General features: G+C 40.7%; 1 protein-coding gene across 2 annotated transcripts in view; it reads left to right on the top strand.

Moving 5' to 3' along the window:
- The first annotated feature begins 7784 nt into the window (after positions 1 to 7784).
- Positions 7785 to 15478, top strand: part of kcnk3a (potassium channel, subfamily K, member 3a) — a 42678-nt gene continuing 34984 nt past the window's right edge. For both annotated transcript variants that reach the window (XM_008276775.1, XM_008276774.1), the window contains exon 1: positions 7785 to 8067. In XM_008276775.1, the coding sequence (XP_008274997.1) occupies positions 7785 to 8067 (283 nt within the window). The remainder of the gene's footprint in view (positions 8068 to 15478) is intronic.

Here is a 15478-nt window from a genome sequence, read left to right as displayed (position 1 = left end):
TTGCTCCTTCCCGGCCCTTATCTGCCCTGCTTGCTACTCTTTGTCCTGTGCTGTCTTAATCTGAATCTATCAGAGCCTCTCTCTGCATTTCATTTCAAACTCCAAAACCTGAAATCATGGATTTGATCAGCTGGTCTCTCAACACAATTGATCAAATTTTCTCGACGATAAGACTGGGCAAAGGAGAGCCCGCCTGCCCTGACGGAACGTTTGCAACATACACGATGGACTCCTGGCAGGAGTGGAGGGTCGTGTGCCTCTCTATACTTTCCGTGGAGGATGTTGAAGACGTCTACTTAATTGGGATCATGATAACAGGCTTCCTGCTGTTTGGAGTTTGCGGGTTCCTGCTTTATCGCAAAGTTCGGAAGACGGACGCAGCAGTTTTGGCAATTGACAAGCTGCCCGTCATGGAGGGATTGCTTCGGGCTGTCAACTCTCAGACTCAAGCGATATGCGAACACAATCGCAGGCTGGAAGTGGTTCCAGAACTGATTCGCAAGATGGGCACCAACTTGGAGCAGTTGAACAGCCTGATCTGGATGTAATGGGCCATCAAAAGAACCGTCAGATTCGGCTCTTTTCGATCACAGAGAGCACCAGTGGGACTCTAAGGACTGACGGTAAATAACAAGTTGGCTTGACCCAAACAATCTTTCTTTACCTTCATTCGGCTCCCCCGCTTCGGCCTTGGAAGGCTGATACCTCGCCATTTCTCCCGGATGTCATGCAGACAGATGCTCGGCCCCTCCCCTACCCTACTCCTTCTCCTGTGAACTTTGTCTCTGCACCAGAACTCTTCGAGGTCGTCTCCACGGCAACGGCCGTGTCTCGTCACCTGCATCAGGCGTCAGAGACACTGCGATGAAGTCTATGGACTTACACATACACATACACATACACAGAGATACACAACACACACACACACCCCTGGACTTAATGCCTTGGTTGGCTCTCCACCCCCTCTCCCTCCCCCATCACAGTCCAGTATGCTGTGGGATGACACAAGGTGCCTCGTGGCTGCGTGCTCCCCCCGGTGTCTGAGCTGTGACACCTCCCCTTCCCAACACCCTCCCCCCTCCCACATGTTCAAGTCTTGAGTTTTGTTGTGATGTTTTATCATGTTGCTATGTGCTGAGGTGTTTTTTTCCTAATCCCACACTGTGCCCCACCCAGAGGAGCCCAGTTTGGGAATTGCCTTCCCCCCCCCTTTGTCTTCCCTCTTGTTTTCCCTTTTCCTATCTTATGAGGTGACCTCGCTTAGGCTGAGCGGTCCGACAGTTCTCCCCTCCTGTCTCCCTGTGTTATTAGGGTTAGGGTCTTTATATGTTTCTTGGACGGGATGTAACTGTTCTTTTCGTTGCTCTGTACTTGTGACATGTGCAAGGACAATAAATTGATGATTGATTGATTGATTGATTGATTGATTGATTGAAAAGCAACAGAAAATTCAGCCACCGACTGGGTGCCATTGTGCAGCTGTTCAGCCACTGCTCAGGCAGAAGTGTACATTTGAACGTGATTGGTGTTTGTTGTTAGTTCAAATATGCAAGTGTTTTATTTTTAATACTGTCAAGCTTAAGGACTTAAAAGTATCGATGTGCCAGTGCATTTAAAATACAGTAATAGCCAAACTTATTTGGAGAAATTAATGTAGAACACAGGACTCAGAAACAGAATGTTTGTTTGAGGTTTAATGATTTATTTCACATGTTTTATGAACATGGCAAAGTGTCTAAAGAGATAGAAAATGCATAAAAGTAGTAAATACTAGTTTCAAGGACAAAGACGAACAGTTTAAAATGAATGTGTTGTGAATGTGAATGATGAGTAAAGATAACCACTGAGAATTTGGCAGAGCCAGGTCACGCCTCCCTGTCTCGTTACAATTTCCTACATTTGAACCCCCCCTTACACACGACTCTGCAGGGGATCAAGTTTGCTGATGATACTGCAGTAGTGGGGCTTATTCATGAGAACAACGAATCAGTGTACAGAGATGAATGAAACACCTACAGGGCTGGTGTAGTAAGAACAACCTGCTTCTCAACGTGGACAAAACGAAGGAGATGATCATCAACTTCCGAAGGTCACGTCCTGAGCATGCGCCCCTCAGCATCAGCGACTGCACAGTGGAAAGAGTGGAGAACATCAAGAACTGTTGCAGGAGCAGCCTAAAAAAAACGGAGTCTTACATATTATTAAGACTGTAGTTAGGGATTAATGAATAATTTGCAGATAATCTTAGTCTTTAGTCTAAAGAATGGTGCATCTCTATGCCTTAAAATAGTGAAAATAAGTAATGTGTTTAATGTTTCCCAAGACCAAGGCTTTAGATTTTTTGTCTAAAATCCAAAGATAATCCGTTTTCAATTATATATACCAAACAAACAAAAAGAGAAAAACCGAAATTGTCATGAACTCACTACAGAATTGGTGGACACAAATGCTTGACTCAGAGTAGGTTCTGGCAAAAGACAGGTTTAATGACAGTCAGGGTTCGGTACACAGGAAATCAGTCCAACAGGCAGAAGTATCCAAGAATCGGTGGGCAGAGGCAAGGTCCAAAAAGCAGAAACAATGTCGTGAACAAACAGGCAAAGGTATCCAAAATCATCAGACAAGAGGCAAGGTCAAAAAGCAGAAACAAGGTTGAGATCAAACAGACTGTGAGTTAACTTGAATAAACGCTGGTACGAGGACTGTGAAGTGCAACGAACTGGCGACGAGACAGTGAGACACACAGGGTAATATACAAGAGGTAATGAGGGTAGATGGGAAACAGGTGCAGGGAGGTAATCAGGGAGCAGGTGAGACAAGACAGGTACAGGAAGTAAAACTAGAACAGAACACCCAGAGACGTGATTTCAAAATAAAACAGGAAAGATGAGACATAATGTGCAGACATGAACAGAAACTTGACAGACATGACAGAAATACTGCATTAGAAAACAGGAACAGTGAATGTTTGACAACTCAGTCATGCTGAGGGAGAGCAAAGTGTGTCTGTTAACATGCTAGCATGATAAACAAAGCAAGATGAAAAGCATGGCAAGCATTATACATAAACATGTATATGTGTAGCATGTTGAAATTCACAGTAACACTAACATTTAACTCTGAGATTAAAGCATTAACATACCATCAAACCAATTCATTTTTTGTCAATCTACAGATTTAAGAGTGGCACATCATGCATGTGTAATCTGTTAGGTTGAAGCTTACAGAACACATGATGCAAAAAAAAAAAAAAGTTAGGATATGAAGTCCAGCTGCGACCCATATGTAATTCCTGCCTCATGGCCACTGAGCAGGTAAATCTGACCATGTTGTTGTGATGTTCATGTTCTGTTTATTTTGAACATGGGGCAATAGAGTAGTTCATGGTAGTCCTGTGCTTGTGTCTGGTGCACTTTACAATGTATTCTATGTACGTTAGGGAAAACGTGTTTGCTTGGTTTCAAGGTCATTTTACTTCTTCCAATTCATTTTCAGTCACAAGTGATGCCTGATGACCCACCTGAATTGCATGTTTTTATGCTTTGAGATGATCTAGATAGCTTTACACACCACAGAAGACACATTTCAAATATTATGTCATCAAACTGAAGGCTTGTTCTGATGAGATGGCACAACTCACAAGTAAATCACATTTTAAAGATCCATAGCAAATGCAGTGTGGCTTATCACACACACTTTCTTTTGCAGTTAATAAATTCCACTTCAGAGCATCAGAGTATTTACAATCTGCAGTCTGGGGTTTCTTAGAATATCAATTTTCTAATTTCAGCATGGACTTTGCAGTCTCTCCAAAATTGCAGGAATGAGGGTTCAGGCTGGATCTCCTACTTAAACTGCCAGAGGATAAACCCTGGCATTGGAAGATTTTGTCTGATGGCTCAGTGGCTGCAGGAAGTACTCAGTCTCATCAGGTTTTGCTGGTAATTACACAGTAGGCGGAAACGCAGACCGCAGATCTGTCTGCAGCCGAAACTCTGCGGGTCTGCAGGACTTTATAGTTTAGACTGATAATGACCCACAACCAACCTGAGAGATAAATAACGCCAACAAAACAAAGCACTATATTAAAAACAGTTTTTTCTTCTGTTGGTTTTCAACTTGTGAAGTGTCTTCTCAATTTAATCTGACCACCTCATTAGACCTTGTGGCTTTACTGCATTTTAGGGTGGCCCGACTGTGTCACAAATCTTAATTAATATTTCACAAAACAAGACGCTCTGTGAGGCTGAACTTGATGCTCTGCTAGTATGTCAACATGTTCACTATGCAAAGCCTAGCATGGCTATCCACTAAAACCATGCTAGTTGTATATCTTGGCTTGTGTGTTTTCATGCTAACATTTGATGATTAGCACCAAATGCACAAAGCACAACTAAGGCTGGTGAAAAATGCTATTGTTTGGCATATATTTTGTCATTAAGTGAAGCATGAGACCGATTAAAAGTCTGACCTGATGGTGAAAAACTAAGATATAAATAAGGATTCTGCCTGTACAGGACATGAATTCAGTCTGGAAAAGGCAGTGGATATTAGTATTTATATTTTTGTAATAATTTCTCTTATGTGATTTGATGTGATTTGTTAACTATTCCATACTATACTAAATGTGCAACTTTAACCACAATCTAAAAAAGACAAAAAGCCTGTCAGGGTATAGATTCTTTGTATTATCGCATTAGTCCTTAACTTTTAAAGACCATTTTGTAAGGCCACATTTTTGAACAATGTGTCATGCATTAATTGACACATTGATCAGCAGATGCTTGCAGCACTTTAGTTTGTGAAGGGCGGATTTATGCAGGCTCAGTCACGGTTGACTTAACTGACCTGTTTATTGAAGCCAGAGCTATTTTTGGCCTGGCTCACAGTGTGGAACTTAAGATTGGCCAGGATCTATCAGTCAATGACAGAGGCAGTAAGGTACAGTATACGTATCATCATTTGTCACAGGTTGGTGGTATGGCTATAGATACAATTTAAATAGTGACGATGGTTTTAGGCCTGCTGTGTGTAATTTCTTTCTAATAGTTCATCCGTAAATTAACAGCTACATGCACTTCTTATCAATTGAAGTCATACAATAGAAGCACAGGCATTTTATTGTCCATAAGAAATTGTTCAATTTCAAAAGCCTGTGAAAATGTGAAAAAAAAAAATCTGCACGGGATTGCCTTAACTGATTCAGAGTATCCTCCCACAACCGGTGTCCCTGTCTCTCACTGATGTACAACACATCAGGGAACCATTTAGTGGAAACCAGTGACTCTGAGGTCACCATATTTGGCCCCAGTTAGACTCTCACTTGACATTTTGTCTCATCATGTGCCTTTGTTTTGGCTTAAACACACATTAAATTCACTTCTCACACACCTCTTGTAGCTAAATTTCCCATCATTGTAAACAAACAATATTTAAACAAGGCTGGAAAATTCCATATGAAGTTTATTTACTCGCAAGTCTAAAAAGAAGCTTCTAGTATTACTGCGTTCTACTGGGGAAAGCTAAGGTCAAAGAGCAGACATTTGATTTTTCCCTTGAGTCAAAGTAACAGCTGGATTCTAAAGGAATTTAAATGTTGCAGCGAGTAATGTTAAAAGCATCAGTCACAGATAGAGAAAGATCCTTATAGATGCAATAAAACCCTGTCACAGCCTACCCAGCTGCTTTGCTGAAGTAGGTCAGTGGTCACTAAAACAAAGCTGCTGTAGTCCAAGAATTTATGTAATTTCTTCCCAAAAAGAAGGACTTTCTTTTTTTTATTAACTGAAAAGGATCCCTGACTTTTGACTTCTTTGGTCAAGAGTGAGTGAGTTCAAATTATTGTTTTTGTGATTTTGTGCCTGGAGGTTTATTGTGAGACTAAAACTAATTATTCTCCATCACTGATTAATCTGCTGATAGTTTCCTCTTTTAGTCAGTTACTTGTTCAGTCAACAAAAATTTTAAAAACTATCATCATCCGTAATTTCTTGAAGCCTGATGTGAGACCTTAAAATACCTATTTTTGATATAGATTACAACTGCATAAAAATAGAGAAAAACAGCAAATCCTCTGAAACAGATGATCATTGGTGGTTTAATTGTGGGTCCCATTTTTCAAACCTTTCTCTTACAAATTATGTTTCTACACAACAAAATTGTTCTTGAATTACTTTTAGAAGCACCATAATTACCCAAGCTTACTTGACTATGCACTTGCATAGTGGGATAAAAAAGTGTACATTTGCAGGTTGAAGGAGTTGCTGGTGGTGTAACTCAGCAGACTTTCACCTGGGAGACTTGAGTTTCACATCAACCAGGGACTATGAATGATTTATTTTTTGACTTCAGTTTCGTTTTGACATCAGTTTTCACTCGTTGTGTTTTACTTGAGTATTCAGACAGTGTTTGGTTCAGTGTAGCTAACAAAACTGCTTAGTAAGGTTTTGAAAAGGATCATGGTTTGAGTTAAAATCAAACTTTTTTTTTTTACTTTTACCACATATTACAAAGCTATTTTTGTACATTTCCAAGGTGGCGACTACACCGGAGGTTATACATGTACTTATTCACATGACCCCAAAAGCTCACAAATGGTATGGTTGCCAAAAGAAAAAGTGAAGTGATGTGGAGCCCATAAACAGTATATCAGATCCTCAAAGTCCATTTAGGGAGAAGATCGAGGCTGGATGGATGGGTTGACAAAACTCTGGACCTTAACAGAGGAGATCATCATCAATGAGCTATATAGAAAGATACTTTCTTGGAGACATTATTTCCTACATGTATATACATGAAATGAATATAACTAACTGCATACATGTGTAGAAGTAAAGTATAGTAAAGCAAGCGTAAAGCAGGCTACACATGCATTAATCTTAGTAAACATTTAGCAAGAGCACATGTATTAGAATTATTTCTGAATCATGGCTGATAGATTAGATTAATTAATTAACTAATTGGAATTTATAAATTGCTAGACACATTATGTTTGTAAATTTAAGTTTATAACGATAATATAATGATATAATAATGATATTTTTACATTCCTCCAGACCTACAGCACTTTCGCCAACAGTCCAGCTCATGTCAGTTCTTCTTGTTTGTGCTGACTGTAACACCTCTCCTAATATCATTGTGAAGGAGTCCTCCATAAATCTTTCAAATCCCTTTGCCAATATAAGTATCGAACCTTTAACCACCTGTAGCCTGGCAGGTGGGCAAAACCAAACTTCGCAGAGGTTTTTATAAATGATCATTATTAATCATCCATACTGTATGTGATCTGTAGTCAAAGACCTAAAAGTTGCAAAAGAACAACAAAAAGAAAAAAAAAACAACAACAAAAGAAAACATATATGCATGCCTTGGTTCTGCTACCTTTACTTAAGTAGAAGTGAATAATTTCTCAGGCACTGCAGCTAAAACATGACACACTTTGCAGAGAGAGTTAAAACTGGGAGTGCACACGGAGTACATTTTTTCTGAGATCTGAGATGCCTTAAAATGTGTAATCTGACACAAGGAGAGAGAGAGAGAGAGAGAGAGAGAGAGAGAGAGAGAGAGAGAGAGATGGGACATGCATGGGGACGTATGAAGGGGGAGGAGTCCTGTGGTGGGGAGGCGAGGCGGTGCTGAAGAACAGCTCCCAGCTCCCAGCTCATGAAGTCATCAGAGACCTCCTCTGTTCCGTCAGAGCAGTACAGCCATGAGCCAGCCGAGCTCCCCGTCCTCTAGAGCCGCACTCACACTTCACCTGTGCCCCTAGCAAACATCGCAACACCATGAAGAGGCAGAACGCCAGGACCCTCGCCCTCATCATCTGCACCTTCACCTACCTGATCGTCGGCGCCGCGATCTTCGACGCGCTGGAATCTCGAAAGGAGACGACCCAGAGGCTGGAGCTTCACCAGAGGAAAGAAGGGCTGCTCAAGACTTTCAACTTGTCCACGGAGGACTTTGACGAACTGGAGAAGGTTGTGCTGCAGCTAAAGCCGCACAAAGCCGGAGTGCAGTGGAAATTTGCCGGCTCCTTTTACTTCGCCATCACTGTCATTACGACAATAGGTAAGAGAGCAGATCTGGGATCCTCTGTGGGAACTCACACTTTATTCTGGCCAAAAAGTTGGCATTGTAATTTTAAACTGGTTCATTTAAACCAAACCAAAACATTACATTTTGTAAGCGTATCCTAGGCTATATTTTGTATGTTAAATCTTAATTTAAAATATATGTATTCCTTCTGCGTTATAGCAGACAAAGTACTGTAGCATAAATAAAAACAAGTGCCTCATTTTATTTTTCAATACAGCCCTCGGTAAGCTGCATGTTGTTACACACCATGGCTGAAATGTTTCCAGGTAGACTACATAACACGAAGTAATGATAGTAGGCAGATGGAGGATTAAAACAATAGAATAAGATATTACCATTAAACATAACATGTAACAGGTGTATCATTAGTCCTCTGCAAGTATTAAGAAAATTCAATAGTGGAGAAAGTGTTAAAATCTACCTCAATCTAAAATGTTCAAAACATTGCAATATAAAAATGAGATCATGGGGGGAACAAACATACAACAGTGTTGAGTCCTGATTTTGTAAACACCAACCTTCGAGAAAGTCTAATTTCTTCTTCAACACCTCATAAATCCCACTAAAGCACAGTTATATCATTGTTCTAATACTGACAAGGGTAAGACATTGCTATAGATGTGGTAGTATTAGTATCTAGGGCAATCTTGAACATTACTGACAGACAGGCTGTGATGTCAGCATGAGGCGTTGGTGGTAGCCTACACAGGCTCAGCAGGGAAACCTTTATAAAACAGAACACAGAGTGTCTCCTCTGAGTTGTTTATACTGAATGATTTTATTGAAATTAAACATTGAAAATGGTTGCTTCAAAGTCAGAATTGTAGCATCACAGCAATAGACTCCTAAGGACAAGTTTCTCTCCAAAAGTGATATTGTGCTCGTCATGACTGCAGGCTGTCATTAAAGATGATGCTCTGGTAGACTTGAGGATGTCTTTGGCCTGAGTCAGCTGAGAGAGGCTAGTGATAACTATAGAGAGAATTATTACCTAAATCTGCATCTCCCCAAGGTGGCTCGGTGGTCAGCACTGATGCCTCGCAGCAAGAAGGTTGCTGGATCGAATCCCAGTGAAGACACCCGGGATCTTTCTGCATGAAGTTTGCATGTTCTCCCCGTGCAGCGTGGGCTCTTTCTGGGTTCTCTGGCTTCCTTCTACAGTCCAGAAACATGATGAGGTTAATTGGTGATTCTAAATTGTCCGTAGGTGTGAATGTGAGTGTGCTTGGTTGTCTGTCTCTAAGTGTGGCCCTGTGATAGACTGGCGACCTGTCCAGGGTGTCCCCTGCCTTCACCCTAAGTTTTCAATGTAATATCTCAAAATCTCACTGAACATAATCTGCACAGCAATAAACAGGAAACTGACAGTTACCGAGCAGCTGATGAGCATAGTGGGTCATTTAGCAGCTGACGAGCTAGATATGTCCCTCAGGAGTTGGTCGAGACCAAAAGCAGAGCTTAAAGGGAGTGAATGTTAAAATGGTATTTTCAAGTAGTAAAGACACTCAGATCAGATTGATAATGCTGTCCGGTAATGACTGAGTGTGTAAATACATAATTGCTTCCTAATAAATTAAGAAATTACAACAAAGTGTGCCTTGTGTACATGTAAGATAAGATAAGACATAACTTTATTGATCCCTTTTGTAGGGTACCTCAGGGAAATTGTGTTTACAGTTACATCCCGTCCAAGAAACATAAAAAGACAATGACCAATAACAGAGGGAGACCGGAGGGAGAACTGTCGGGTCAGCCAGCATTACCAGCGCCCCTTATCATTAGATAGGAAAAGGAATGTAATGGTATAGTGTGTACGAATTAGGATTTATTAGCAGAAAAGTTTAAAATTAGAATGAGCCCTTTATATCTACAGAGTGATGTTGAACCACCATCTTTAAATGGTAGGCCAGAACAGGCAAACCAAAAACTTGCTACACTGTAGGTTCTCCTACACACTTGTAAGTGCAACGTAAGGCAAAGGGTCTTCATTTGGTTGCAGTCTGCAAACCGCTATATGCCACTAACTCCTTCACACTGGTCCTTTAAAGGCCATTCAGAAACTTTTTGAATATTACAAACAAGATCAAACCAGAACCTTCATAGGCATGACTTCACAACATATGTCATCTCACAGCATTTAACATAGTAAGGTACAGACCTTACAAATTTTGAACTGAGAACTCAACAATCCAAACCTGCCTTTGGATTCCCTATGAGCAAGTGGTCAGCAACAGTGGAAAGGAAGAAATAATTTTTTTCATACAGTCTCACTTTGTTGTGTTTATTTCATATTTTTAAAAGCGGTCCTTATCGACATCTCCTATCTAAGTCTTCATCCTGTATTTAGTGACTGGGGCTGTTGTCAGTCAGACCTGTGACTTGTAACCCTATCAGATGCAGGCAACTAATTGCACACTAACCCAACACTGGGTGTCTGTAACCGCATTCTGTAATTGTGAACCTCGAGGCAGCTTCAAACACAGTGATTGGCGTTTGAGCCTGCCATTAAGTATTAATAACAACACCAGAGCCTCACTGTTCCACTGGACTCCTGGCACACAACATGAACACTCTAGATACTGTACTGTATACACGATATCACACAACCTAGAGTAAAGAACAAATACTGGGCCATAATATTAGGGTGAAACACCCAATATGTTAAGTTAAAGTAGAAAAATAGACATGATATTTTTATTTCCTGACATATTCTTTGAAATTCAAAATAGCTATTTTGAAATCCATGTTATAATACGTAGGCTGTTTATTTTATAAAAAATATATAACAGTCTTGAAAAATATAAATAAGAATACACTTCAATGCCCAATCTTTAAACTGCACAACCACTAGTGGAGAGCACCTGAGACATGACAAGCTCTGGTCTGTGCAAGCCCTACTAATAATTTAACATATGATAAGAAGGGAGGAGAAGCTGCAATCAGAAATCAGTTATCACTTTACAAAATGGAAAGGCAAGGTGGAAGGTCGAGTGCACATTTACTTACCAACAGTAGGAGAAAGAGTTTAAATCATGTGAAATACACAATGAGCTTTGAACAAAAGGTACTCTTAAAATGGCAGGCAATTTGAGAATTCCTGTGCATGGTTGGGCAGTGGTTCACTGGGCTCTGCAACATAATCACCCTGTATGTGACAGTGCTGCAGTTTATCGAGGCCACATAGAGGACAAAGATACAACATGAAAATACCATCTTTGAAATTAGGCATGTTTCAAATCCTTTATCTGTGTTATCTGGTGTGCTGTGTGACATCAGATAAGAAAAGGAACATGTAGTCGGACATGTAATGCAGTTGTGTTGTTCTTCGTGGGCAGATGGCTGTGTTTTACAACTGTAGACTTACAGTATAGTAACAAGCTTTGTGTGTCAAGCAATATGATATCACAGTATGTTTACGCAAGCTAAATTAAAGGGTTGGTTCTCCCAAATTACACACACACACACACACACACACACACACACACACACATATTTCTCACTGTTGTTGGTATTGAGTAATGCGGGGAGAGAAATCTGCTTTTTGCCTCAGTTCAGGGAGGTAAATGGAATTGCATTTGTGGTTCATACCAGTGCATTTTCTGAAGAAAATGCATGTTATTGTTGACAGCTGATGAAATGTCTTCATATGTAACAGAAGATGCTGATTGAATTGGCTGACTGCCATTACTCATGCTGGAGATTCAAAATGGTTGATACTTTGGGAGCTCTTTCTCCTTTAAAGGTGAGAAAGGCTCTGAAGCAGGACTCATTAGTATGATTAAAAGACACAGAAAAAAATCACCAATATATGAGGATGAAGACCAGCGTTGAAGCCTTGTGATGGACTGGCGATCTGTCCAGGGTGTCCCCTGCCTTCGCCCTAAGTTGGCTGGGATAGGCTCCAGCCCCTGCGACCCTAATGAGGATTAAGCAGTGTATAGATGATGGATGGATGGATAGACCAGCGTTGAAACTAAATATGTTGCATAGCGCAATACTATCGCAGAGGGGAGTGAATCGTGACTACTCTAAGCTTTGAATAATTTATTTGTCATGGTGTTAATTTTATAAATACTGGTGCCATTTGGAGCAAAAATAAAATAAAAACAACTAAACTCATAAAGTAGAGGATGCTGTATCACAGGGTTTACTTGTAACTGACAGGTCTCTATTGTCTTCTCCCCACAAACCAAAGGGCCTTGGTGGCTACATCCATGTGTTATATGCAGTCCATATTTACTTCACTTTTTCTTTGTTGCTGTTGGAGGCATGTCTATCAAAAGGCAGTAAAAGTTTGGATATGTTGTCAGCAGAGGTGTAAGAGAACATGGGGAGAAATATGGAGCACAAAACATAGATATGCGAAAGTTTTCTGTTTGCAATTTCCATAAAAAATAGCAGCCTTTAAAGGGATAAAAGTAACAAAGGGGAAACCTTTAACAAGTAACTTTTAAGGAATTACTGCTCGCACATAAGCAGTACAATACAGTGCTGTATTCCACCTATTTTCCTTGGTTCATAGATACACAATCAGTCATAAATAACCATTGTGCTCTGCAGCATTTAAAAGGGCTTGCATGTAGGCAGTGAGTAACTCAAAGTTTCCCAACAGGATAGTATAGCAGTTTTATGTGGTCAAACTTTAGCAGGTATCAGTTACTCATATTTATGCAGTCACAGCACAAAACTTTTTTTTTTCATTCCAGCCAAAGAGGGCAAATGGTCTGTTGCCCTGGCAACTTTTGCTCATGTGCACATCCTTCTACATAGCATTAACACAATTATGAGTAAAAATATTTGTTGATTTCATATTTTGTCAGGTGATCTAGCTTAGTGGCTGGGCGCTCCCTTAGAGATAGGTTGAGGAGCTCAGTCACGCGGGAGGAGCTCGGAGTAGAGCCGCTGCTCCTCCACATCGCAAGGAGCCAGTTGAGGTGGCTTGGGCATCTTTTCCTGCTTGAAACTTGCACGCCTGACATCACATCTTTATACAGAAAACTTTAAAACTTCAAAAAGGCTTTGCTCTACTAAAAATAAATTGATTTGCTTGCGACTCAATGTTTGTTGCTTAATACACCTAAAAAGGAGAAAAGCGCTTGGGTGCAAAAATAATCTCTGGAAATTACTTCCTGGCAAGTGCATACACATACATTTTTGTAATTTGATAGGTTGCGAAGGACACTAAGTACAGGCACAGGGACAAAGTGGAATCACAATTTCAACAACGTAGCTTCAGAAGCTTGTGGCAATGAATGCAAATGATCGTGGACTACAGGAGTAGAGCCCCCATCTCGGTGAGTGCAGACACTGCTCTGGCTAATGACCTGAATGCTTTCTATATACAGTTTGAAGGTAGTGCAAGCACTAGCATACTAACTGACTGTTAACAGGTCATACATAAGGAGGACACTGAGAAGAGTTAACATAAGGAAGGCAGCTATTCCTTATGGCACTCCAGAAAGAGTGCTGAAGTCTTGCACTGACCTACTAGCTCTAGTGTTCACAACACTGGTCAACCTGTCCTTGGGTTACTGTGTGGTCCCCACATGCTTGAAGAAAGCCACCATTGTTCCTGACTGAAAAATGCCTCTTCAGCCTGCTCAAATGATTAGCAGTAGCTCTCACCTCTGATATCATGAAGTGAGAGGCTAATCAGGAAGTACATCTGTCCCTTGCTCCCATAGTCTCTGGATCCACTTCAGTTTGCTTACCAACCAAAGAGATCCATAGATAGTGCCATCTCAGGTTCTGCACACCACCCTCACCCACCTGGACAGGTGGAGAGGGGACCATGTGAAGATGCTGTTCATTGATTTTAGTTCAGATTTCAGTACCATTACACTCCAAACTCTAACAAAGTTGCCCACTCTGGGTGTGAACACCTCCCTGTGTGACTATATTCCAGATTTTCTTTCCACAGAACCCAAGTAGTCTTGGTGGGCAGACACATTTCAAGCCCATGCCCCTGAACACCAGAACCCCCTAGAGGTGCGTCTGCAGCCCTCTGCTCTTTTCTCTATTCACAGTTTTACATCGTTTTACAGTAGTAGTTTTACAGTGTTTGAACTAGAAACTAGCTAGTGTGCTCAAGTTGCAGAGATTTGGGGGAAGCAGTAGGCAAAGAAGGAGGTTGGGACTTCTGCACCGTCAAAAGGAGGCAACAGTGTAGGATTACACCTAAGAAATTGTAGAAACGGAAGAGACTTTTTTTTTTGCGTTCTTGTTTGCGTCTGGGTAAGGATGCCTGGAATCTTTCTGTGCATGTTTGCATGTTCTCCCTGTGCAGCGTGGGTTCTCACCAAGTGCTGCAGCTTCCTCCCACAGTCCAAAGACATGTTGAGGTTAACTGGTGATTCTAAATTGTCCATAGGTGTGAATGTGAGTCTGTTGGTTTGTCTCTAAGTGTAACCTTGTGACAGACTGGCGACCTGTCTGTTGGGATGTGGTTGTAATTATAAAATTCTTCTCTTTGCTTTGAAATGAATTAATCACCTCTTGTTAAATAGTTTTTGTACAAAGAGTATTTGACTGTTTGCCTGTTGTTGATTCAGTAGAGAAACTAATAGTCTGTTGTCTGTAAATTTGTTGAGGAAAGAAACTGAATACAAATGCATATAGGATATTCAGTCTTTACAAAGTCACTATAATCCCAAGATAACATTGATTTAGGGTTAAGTATTTCGCCTTCATCATAATAAAGTACCTTGTAGCAGAGAGCCCAAGTCCATCCAGCCCTTGTTTAGTTGCTCTGTCACCACCGGTGTATCAGTTGTTGATGTAATGGACAGTTATAAAACGTGTATGCACATTATTGTGTGAATGCAATTCAGACCATTGCCAAAAAAAGAGCAGATATGCTCAGCAAATCCCCTCGTTCAGTGAATGTAATGTTGTATGTGCACTGAAAATTAATAAAATATCAGATTTTTTTTATATTGCTGCCACTGATGTGGTTTTGACAGCATGCATGAATCAGATTTCAGCTGTTGCATAATTACATATGAGGGCACATCCTGAATTATTAATAGTAATTACTTACATTAGTATCATCATTATTATTCAACTTAAGAGGTTGTGCAGTAAGTGGTTGAGTGCACAAGGAATATAACTCTCGCCAGCAATTCCAGGCAGTGATCCTGATTAAACTGATTGAGACAGATACTTCAGATGGATACTTTAGCTTTAGATTGAGAAAGTATCTACACTTAAAATACAATACCTCAGACAGATCCAGGGTCAGTGAAGGCAGCCATCCACCTCTTCTGGTTGGGGTGAGAGTGGGGAGAGGGGGTGGGGGATAGCTGGATAGCAGAACAAACAAACAATATAAACAAAACAATGAACATTATGGAGGTTGGTAAGGCTAGCGACTGCAGCTTGGAGA

The sequence above is a fragment of the Stegastes partitus genome, unplaced genomic scaffold (assembly GCF_000690725.1).
Source record: "Stegastes partitus isolate 25-593 unplaced genomic scaffold, Stegastes_partitus-1.0.2 Scaffold80, whole genome shotgun sequence".
NCBI lineage: Eukaryota > Metazoa > Chordata > Actinopteri > Pomacentridae > Stegastes > Stegastes partitus.
This window is presented reverse-complemented; position numbering and strand designations above follow the sequence as displayed.